The sequence below is a fragment of the Petaurus breviceps genome, unplaced genomic scaffold, assembly GCF_028583685.1.
Source record: "Petaurus breviceps papuanus isolate PSGF00001 unplaced genomic scaffold, PetGlider_PUasm1.0 227, whole genome shotgun sequence".
Lineage (NCBI taxonomy): Eukaryota > Metazoa > Chordata > Mammalia > Diprotodontia > Petauridae > Petaurus > Petaurus breviceps.
In genome coordinates this window covers 8,942,451-8,951,916 of record NW_027185896.1, presented here as the reverse complement: position 1 = coordinate 8,951,916, position 9,466 = coordinate 8,942,451, and the positions used below count along the sequence as shown (strand labels likewise).

General features: G+C 48.0%; 1 protein-coding gene across 1 annotated transcript in view; it reads right to left on the bottom strand.

Annotated features, from left to right (window-relative positions):
• ZMYND10 (zinc finger MYND-type containing 10) overlaps window positions 1-9,356 on the bottom strand; it is a 12,188-nt gene extending 2,832 nt beyond the window's left edge. Inside the window, exons 1-8 of the mRNA XM_069095639.1 lie at window positions 9,199-9,356; window positions 8,716-8,827; window positions 3,176-3,292; window positions 2,888-2,941; window positions 1,839-1,976; window positions 1,588-1,676; window positions 1,364-1,464; window positions 628-800 (exon numbers count right to left, since the gene is read on the bottom strand). Of these exons, the coding sequence (XP_068951740.1) occupies window positions 628-800; window positions 1,364-1,464; window positions 1,588-1,676; window positions 1,839-1,976; window positions 2,888-2,941; window positions 3,176-3,292; window positions 8,716-8,827; window positions 9,199-9,290 (876 nt within the window). The 5' untranslated portion in view covers window positions 9,291-9,356. The remainder of the gene's footprint in view (window positions 1-627; window positions 801-1,363; window positions 1,465-1,587; window positions 1,677-1,838; window positions 1,977-2,887; window positions 2,942-3,175; window positions 3,293-8,715; window positions 8,828-9,198) is intronic.
• Window positions 9,357-9,466: the final 110 nt, after the last annotated feature.

The window sequence follows — 9,466 nt, the reverse complement described above, 5'->3', positions numbered from 1 at the left end:
AAGTGTGTGTGCATGTAAGTATGTGTGTGTATGCGCATGTGTGGGTGAGTGTGTAAGTGTGTGTATGTGTGAGTGTGTGTATGTGTGAGTGTGCGTGCGTGCATGGGAGTGTGTGAGTGCATGTGTGTGAGTGTGCGCGTGTGTGTGTGAGTGTGTGTGAGTAAGTGTGTGTGTGAGTGTGTGTGTGTAAAGAGAATTGAGGTGGTTTTCTCAGGGGGAGGGAGTCATTCTAGTGGGTTCAGTGACCTGGGGGTCCAGGATCCTCTCTGATACTAGTGGGGTAGGGCAGGTAGGAGGGAGAGAAGGTGCCCTGGGCCATGCCAGCCAGTCTGGACTGAATCAGACTTAGCCAACACTTAGACCCCTGTTTGGGGCTCCCTTAGCCAGACTGAAGAAAAGTTTTTGAAAATGGCCACCACTCTGGCCCAGATAAGAGGGAGGAGAGTTTGGCCAATTGTCAAGGGGTGGCAGCACCAATGGAAAGGCTGTGCTGGCTACAGGAGCTGGGAAAATGGTGAGAGCTAGGGCAGAGGGACTAGGAGCTCAGGAGGGAGGCCATGGGGCATCTGTGAGGGCTAGATGTCCTCCGCCCACCCTGCCCCCCATGATACTCTCAGCATGATTCACCTTAAGCAGCTGGTTCTTGTTGAAGCCAGTGAGGTTATACTTGTGCTGGCATTCAGGGCTGAGCAGCAGGTTGTACAGGGCAATCCACACCTGACCGTCCAGCTTGGTCAGCTTTGGATAGTCCTTGGCCGTCACGATTTGCCACCTGCCTCCCTCATACCTCTTCAGCTGGCCTGAGGAAAAAGCAATGTAGAAGGGGGATGGGAGAGATGGGAGGAGATGACAGAAGAAAGAATAAGCCTTATGGCCTGTGAAGTCAGAGGCCAGGGGGCTGCTCTAAGCCCTGCCCCTGACTTGCTTTAGGATCATGGACAAGGCTCTTGATTTCTTTGGACCTTAGCTTCTTATCTGCAAGATAAAGGGCCAAGAACAGACTGCACCTAATCTTCTCCAGTTCTGAGACCCTCCACACCTTGATGACAGGATACACAGGGAGATGGGCTGAGCCTAGATCCTGCTGGGAAATGGCAAGGTTTGATTTTTCAAACATACTTGTGGAATTCAGAGAGACTGTTATTTACGTTTGGTATTGCACAGCTGTCTTTAATCAGAAGAGCATAACAAATGCTCTAGACGGTCCCTGTTCTTGACCAGAGGCGCCTCAGACAGAGAGCCAGGATTTGTAACCATCCTCTGGCGCTCTAAGTCCCAGCCCAGGAAGTCAAGCTCTCTGTGCATCATGCTTTCCCCTGGATCAGGGCCAGAGAGTTTCCAAGAGAAAGGAGAACCAACTTACCTTCTTCCTGGCGATGCCAGGGGCTCTTTTCCAGCAGCTCCACCAGAAGGCAGGGCAGGTTGTGGGTGCTCAGCATACGGGTCAGGGTGCTCAGAGACAGGCTGCAGAGGTCAGGCATCATGGGAATCAGAGTAGAGCTTCGCCCTCGGCCCCTTTCCAGTGCCCAGGGACCTCCCCTGGGAGGAGAGCAGGGAAGGCGGCTCTGTGCCAGCCACACCACTCACCTGTCCACACTGTCTGTGATGTAGCGCAGCACAGAGAGAGCCTTCAGAGAGATCTCAAACTCCATGGTCTGTGCCTGCTTCTGCAGCTCCTGGAGGGTACAGGGAGGCCACAGGGGGAGAGGAGGGGGCCATGGAGTCTCATCCTGCTCAGCATGGGCCAGAGGAACACTGGCTCCTCAAAGGAGCCCATTGCCTCGGCTGGAAAGTCCCCTTTGGTGGGGAAGAGGGCAGGAGTGGGGTGCCCAAGGTACCTGCAAAGGTGAGATCTCAAGCTCTCCTTCAAGCTCTGAGGGGCCTCCGGAACTGCTCTGGGCCACCAGGAGGGTCAGTTTTCGGTGACAATAGTCGATCAAGTCCAAAATGGAGTCCTCGGCTGAATCACATACTTCCTGGGAAACACAGGAAAGATGAAGGGATGTGAGTAAGAGGTACGTGGTGCTAGCCTCAGAGTCTGAATACTCTCCCACTGGGCGCTTTCCATCTTCAAAGACCTCCAAGTACACCAGAAACACTGAATCCTGTGCTCCTTGCCCAGGGGCCCCGCTGTACCATCCTCCCTTCTCCCCTAACCTGACCTACAGTGTCTGTGCTCCATTTACTCCGCCTGAAGTCCCAGCCCAGGAAGTCAGGGTCAGGCAAGGGGGCAGCAATCAATCAATCAGTCATGGGGCCAAGTCTGCAGGGCCACAATGGGGAGAGAGTGGGATACAGTCGAGTAACACTACTCAGGGTTAGGGGTTAGAACTGTGGTTTCACTGGTACAGGAAATTCCTGGAGAAGGGAACTCCTTGCATCAGTCCAAGCTGGTACCTTCTCTGCTAACTTCTCCCTAAAACTGAAAGTTTTAAGGGCCTCAGTAGAAGTATGGAAGCAGAGGGCCCTGACACTCCAAGGGCATCCTTAACAAGATTAGAATTAATAAAGACATATTTAACAAAATATTCAATGGAACATAGAGAAATGCTAACAGGTAGTGTTCTGCGTCAATATGTGCCCTGCAGAGATGCCTTCTATTTGAGGCTGACACCACTAGCCTCAGGCACAGAGAGGTTATTAACCACCTTTCCCAGGGTCACACAGGCAGTGTGTGTGCCAGAGGTGATACCTGAACTGTCAGGGATGAACTCTGGCCCCAGTCCCAGTTTCCTTCTCTCATACCTGGGGCATGGTGCCATAAGTGCTGCAAGCCAGCAAAGGCTGCCCAGTTAGCCCCAGGCTACCATCATTTCATTTAACAAGCCTTCTCCCTGGGCTTTCCAGATCCACTCCCGTCTTATTCCCAGAAACAAAAACTCTTCACCTTGTGGAAGAAGACAGTCTCCAGAAGGTTGATGATGGAGGCCTCATGGTGCACCTAGACAGGAGAGGAGGAGGAGAGCACACTGGGGAGAAAAATCCCAGGCCCACTTCCTGCCCACAGCACAGCTCCATGGGATGGGATGCCCGCCCTCTGAGACTTATCAAACATAGTCTAGAGCCCTATCTGGGGCTAGGAGGAAGGGTGGATACATGGAACAGGCACACAAGAGGCCTGCCAAGCTGGGGTGGGGGATGGCACAGAGTGTCCAGGGTCTATTGCTGGTCTCACCACCATGTAAATAGGAAAGGTGTTATGGGGCTTGAAATCTTCTAGCTTGCACAGCACGGGGAACACCTTCTGCTTCCACATCTCCACAGAGATCAGCTCCTCAATTAGAGTCGGGATCTGGTGTGGGAAGAGTCAGGAGATGCAAGCTTATCACAGGCTTTTTGAGAGGGCAGGTATTTCAGCAGCTTATTCTCGGGGCGCGGGGAGCCCTATTCAGGCATGCCCAGCCAGTGGTCCTCCCACAGGGGGGCAGGCAGCTGCCACCTCGCAAGGCAGCCCATTTCACTTCTTACCAACTTCTTCCTGACATCAAACCTAACCTTGCCTCTTTGCTACTTCTCTCCATTGTTTCTGGTTCTGCCTTTGGAAAGAAGTAGAACAAACTGAATCTCCCATGTGAGTCTTCAAATATTTGGAAGAAGCCATTCGCTTTTCCATGTGTCTTGTCTTCAAGCTGAATACCCCCAGTTCCTTCTGCCGCTTATGTGACAGTGTCGCAATGCCTCTCCCCATAGTGGTTGCTTCCTAGCTTATCTATGCCCTTTCTGTTTTTTCATTTCATTTTATTTCTTTCCACATTAGTCATGTTGTGAAAGAAGGATCGGAATAAAAGGGAAAAACCACGAGAAAGAAAAAAACAAAAAGCAACAACAAAAAAGGAGAAAAGAGTCTGCTTTGATCTGCAGACTCCTTAGTTCTTTTTCTGGATGTTGGACAGCATTTTCCATCATGAGTCTTTTGGAATTGTCTTAGATCATTATCAATGGGCATCTTAAGCTGTCAGTCCCAGATCTGGACTCTCACCCCCCGCTATAGTCTGACCAGGGCAGGGGCCTGTTGTTCCTGAGATGGAGGCAGGCCCCTCATCATGCTCCCCAAAGCTGCACTGGCTTTCTGGGTTCATCTCCAGCCCTCAGCTCTGTACTTCCCCCACCCCCTCCATCTTTTCCAGACAAAACTCCCTCTGTCTTTGTCTCTCTTATCCTGTATTGGGAAGTGAAGTTTTTAAGCATAAGTGATAAGAAGGTTGCTGAGGATGGTTAGAGCTAGTTTCCTTAACTTAATAATCATTAATGGAGTTTTAATGGGCTGTGCACTGTGTGTTCTACTTCTCCTTGAGCTCAGTTAACAAAGTAAAGATAGCAGCATGTTCAGGGTCACTTCTTATTACAATGCAATTCCAAGTACAGGAAAATGATTTTATAGCCTAAAATTAATTGTAATGGCATTTATATTATGTGACTACAACTTCAGACACATAAGGATTCTGCATAGATACACTGCAAATCTCTGAGTAAATATTGATAGGGGGCTACTCAAAAACAGAATCCATTTGACTAATAAGGCAATCAATAACCTATCCTCCAACTCCTTGCTTAACTTCTCCCTCACTGGAAGTGGATGGTCACAAATAAGTGTTTGATGTGATGGGGAGTAGGGATCCCATCCCAGTAGATCTGGGACCCTGGGATGGGAAGAGTTCTTCAATGGATCATATGTGGTACTCACCAGGCTAGGGGCTACCTCTGTAGTTAGCAATCCCTTTGTTTGTTTCTAAAGTGCTAGGGGTCCAAAGCAGGAAAATTATCTGAGGACTGGAGCTCAGCTCTCTTCTGATCCCTCTCAACATCATACCCAATCCCAAGGCTTTGAAAGTAAAAGACTAAACACTGTTATTTTATTTGGGGGTGGGGATGAGAAACAGGGAGGAAGGGCCTTGTATCCTAAGCTGAACTCACAAGGTTAATAACACCATGTTTTCAGGTTTATAAGACATCTTGCTCACAGCTAACCTGGGATGATCTCTATTTCGTGGACTGATTATCTCTATTTTGTGGATTGATGAGGAACTGGCCACACAGTGGTTCAGTGACTGGCCCAGTATCCCACAGGCTAGTGTTTTCAGTCTGTGGCATGGTGGAAAGATCCCTGGACTCTGGACTGGAGTCAGAAGTGTGTGTGTTTGAACCTTGGCTCTGCTCTCTAGGCCTGGTGTGGTCACCAGCAGGTCAGCCTTCTCTCATTTTCTAAGGTCCTGCCCAGCTCCACGAGCCCCTCAGTGCTAACTCTCTCTTCTTTCTGAACCCAGGCCCTTGTCCTGACTCCCCCAGTCCTCCCTAACCCCCAGCCTTCAGGAGTTGACTTCTCTCACCTTCCACAGGCCCAAATTCTTGTTCTGACTATCTCTATGGAAATAATAGCTGAAAGAGCAAAATACTGCATTTTAAAGTTTGAAAAGTATGCTGACACATGCCACCTCATCTGACCTTCACCTTAACTCTGGGAGGTAGGTATTCTCTTTTCTCAATTTTACAGATGAGGAAACCAAGGCTGTGTCTAAAAACTCTCTAGATAGCTGAAACACTGGCTTCAGGCCTTGTCTTGGCTGAGGACCTGCTCATCAACATCCTATTTCCATTTTTATTTTTGTAGCCATTGTAGCCAAGGATGTTGACTCTAGCAACTTCCTATGGTGCATAGCTCCTCCTCCTCCCCTTCCTTCTTTAGACTACATACAGCCCGTCCCAAAAGTCTTAGTGCAGTTCTACTTGCTTAAAACTGCACTAAGATAAACTAATAGTTAAATCTACCGTGTTTCCCCGATAATAAGACACTGTGTTATTAATTTTTTTTGGCCAGAAAAACACCAGAGGGCTTATTTTCAGGGGAGGGCTTATTTTAATGAACATTGACAGCAATTTTAATAAACAGGTAAATGTGAACAAAAAAATGTACCAGCAAGCAAATCACTGGGGAAGAACAGGATGACGCGCTCACTGCTGCAGCTCTGATTGGATGCAGCTCGGAGCGCGGCGTGTGTTTCACGGGGGAGGGGGGGGAAACAGTGCATACAGAGGGTACCGTAATGTAGCGTGTAGCGCAGGGGATCACCTTCAATACAGTAGCAATCTCAATAGGGCTTATTTTCGGGGGAGGACTTATTTTAGAGGAATCTTACACAGTAAGGGGAGGGCTTATTTTTAGGATAGGTCTTATTATTGGGGAAACATGGTAAGTTTTAGTTATATTCATTTTAACTGAAAGCTAATAGTTTTAAGCTAGTAAAACTGTAGTAAGCCCTTTGGGATATCCTATATTATAAACAACAAGTCAAAAAACATTTACTGTGTCTACTATGTGCCAGGCTCTGTGTAAAGGCCACTTTAGTCAGAAGTCCTTTGTCCCACCTAAAAAAAAAAGTCTAATTAATATAAGTTTGAAATCTTTTAAAATATCTTTTTCAAAGGCCTAACATATGTCTAAAACTAAGCCAGGATAGAGCTAGGGCAGTGACCTGTCAAGGGCTAGGGGCCCCTGATAGATCCCCACTCTGAATTAGGGAAGTGATCAAACTTAGAAAAGGAAGCCTTGGATCGCAGTTATTTCTTGTGTTCACCTTTGGGCAGAAAGAAGAATCCTGGGAGGAGGTGTTGCAGAGGGATTAAACAGCTCTAGGAAAATTTGCTGACACTAATTCTGTTAGCTGAGTGCTGTTACTATGATTTAGCTTATTGTGGAATTTTGTCTTTGTTTAGGAGAAAGTTTAACTCAGATCTGCTTGGGTGAGATTTTCAAAGGCAGGACAGGTTTCTATCCCTTTGGATTTTCTCTAAAAAGTGCTTAAAATGACAATAATACAATTTGTCTCCAGCAGGCTTGTATCTAAAAATCCCAAAATGCAGGGTGAGTGGCCTTCTTCCACATCATTTGCTCTCACTTTCCCTTTTCCATCCCAGTTCCACACTCCAGAATATAGGGGTCTTAATTCTAGGAGTTAATCACAAGGGAAAGTTGAAGAAAAAAGTGTGCAGAATCAGGGGCTCAGATAAAATCTGACTCAGGGTAAGTGACCTCTCCTATTGCTCAGGGGATTACTAATCCATCAGGGATCGGTTTATTAGTGCTCTGACAACTTTCCAGTCATTCTAAAACTCCAGGATAACCCTTTGTCTTTTCATCTTCAAATCAACCTAGTTAGTGAGCACTCTATTCTTCTGGTTCTGAATTTTTCAATTTTCCAGATTTCCTGATATTCCTCATAATTGCCCTTATTACCATAGAGTATGCCATTATATTAATGTCCTACAATGAATGTAGTCACTCCCTTATTTTATGAATTTAATGTTGGATATCAATTCAAGCATATTTGCTTTGTAATTATTTAATTTCAGTATATGAAATGTCATAGTTTTTCAGTCATTTCCTGTCTCCACAGAATTTTTTTCTCATTCTCAGTTCTGCTTTTTTTTTTTTTTGGGGGGGGGGACTTTACAGAATTTCATAAAGGTCCTTCCCAGTTCTTTATGTTCCTTGATCTTTTGAACTACAGTACTCTAGCACATTAATGCACCACAGTTTATGTTAGCCATTTGGACATTCAGATTGCCCCCCCTTCCTTGTTTGCAACTACAAAGAGTGCTGTTTTTGATAACACTTTCTGAGTTTATTCATGATACTGACGGGTCAAAGGGAATGACTAGGTTGCCCTCCATAGAGATGCTCTAAGTTTGTATTTCCACCAGTAACAAGTGGGCATACCTTCTTCTCCAGAAGCCCACCAGTACTGAGTTTAGTTGTTCTTAGTTTTGCAAGTTTGATAGATGTGAGGTGGTTCCTCCAAGTGAAGCCAATGTGTATCTCTGAGTATGAGTGAGGTTGAACATTTTTCCAAGTGCTTATTATCAGTGGGGAGTTCTCTTTGTACTACCTGGTAAGCCTTTCCACGGGCAGAGCCAATCTTGAGGGAGTAGATAAATGTACAACTCTATGGGAAACCTAGTTTTTAGGTCTCCACAGAATGGTTGTGCAGAGCAACCAGGACAGAGGGAAGAGATAAAATGCCCGAGGGAAAATGCTACTGCTTAGCTTTCTGGACTGATTAGAAATGACTCCTTGTCACGTCCTCTCCATTCCAACCAAACTGTTCCCTCTGCCCTGTGTGTCTCCTTGTACACTCATGTCCACAACCCAACAACCCTGTTATCTCAAATGCTTACTGAAATCTTCTCTTGCCACTGAATGTTTTCCTTGTTTCTCTTCTACTTCCCATCTGAGATAGGACTGTGAACTCCTTGAGGTTAGAGACTAAGTCTTAGCCATTTCTTAGTACAGTGCCTGGTACTGGATACATGATTTATGTATTAAATGTCTCATCTGTGTTATATCTGTATATGTGTGTATATAGACACCCCTTATCTCAAGGGGCTAAGAACTCCCTTTTCATATTGAAATTTATCTTCAGGGATCCACCAGAAGGCCTCTGGTGGAATTTAGGTGTCAGAAAGAGAAAGAGTTTGGTTTAGGGCCTCCAGAGTTGTTCAGACCCTACCACACAAGTTGCTACCAGGACAAGTGAGGCCATTCTTCTCCTTTGCCCTGAGCCCTCCAATGGGGAAGGAAGTAGACAATGTCTGCCTTCCTGAAGGGAAGTGAGTTACCCAAAGATCTTATCCTGTGGTCAGGACAGTGGGGGCAGGGTGGGGGATGGGCACCTGGCCTTCACATAGCGCTGTCTCTAGGAGCCAGTGGTCACATCATACCTTGCCATGGGTGACCAGCAGCTCCTGGATGGGCTCTCCCTGGCTAGATGAAGTGGCATCCAGAATTGCCTGCATATTCAATTTCTCCAGCTGTTCATGCTGCCGACACCACCTGGTCACAAGGGATTCAGCGGGATGGAGAACACCTTGGAGCTTCCAGACATCACATAGCCCCCAAGGGGGGGGGGGGGTTCTGGGTAGGGGTGACTTCAGTCTCTAGTCTACCTAACCAGGCACAGGAAAACACTTCTCTCCCACCAACGGCCCTCCACCCTAACTGCACCGAGAGCCCGAAGTTGCCAGCCTGGGACCCTGGGGGGAGGGGACAGCCCTCACAAGCCAGGCAGGCTCCTTCAGTCTTTTTCTGAGCCCTCTTTGCCCACGCCGGGGCTGGCCTGCGGCCGTCTGTCCTTGCTGATGGAGCCCTCCCACGAGTGTGCTCCCCGCGCCCCCAACCCTTCCTGGGGGCCCCGGGGCCCTCACCCCTGGGATCCCATCTCCCATAGCGGGAAGCTCTGCAGGGCCTGCACCAGGGCTTCGGCCTCTCCGGGCAGCAGCACTTCCAGGTCCCCCATGCTCGGACTGTGGTGGGGTGGAGGCAAGTCGGATCGGCATTCAGATGTCTCTAGGGGCGTGCTCGGCGGGCCCTCAGTAGTTGGAAGGCTGTTGGAAAGACTGGCGTCGCTGTCGCCTTGGAAACGGAGGCGGCGCGCTCATTCGTGAGGGCGGCAGTGACCCCTGCTGGACGGCG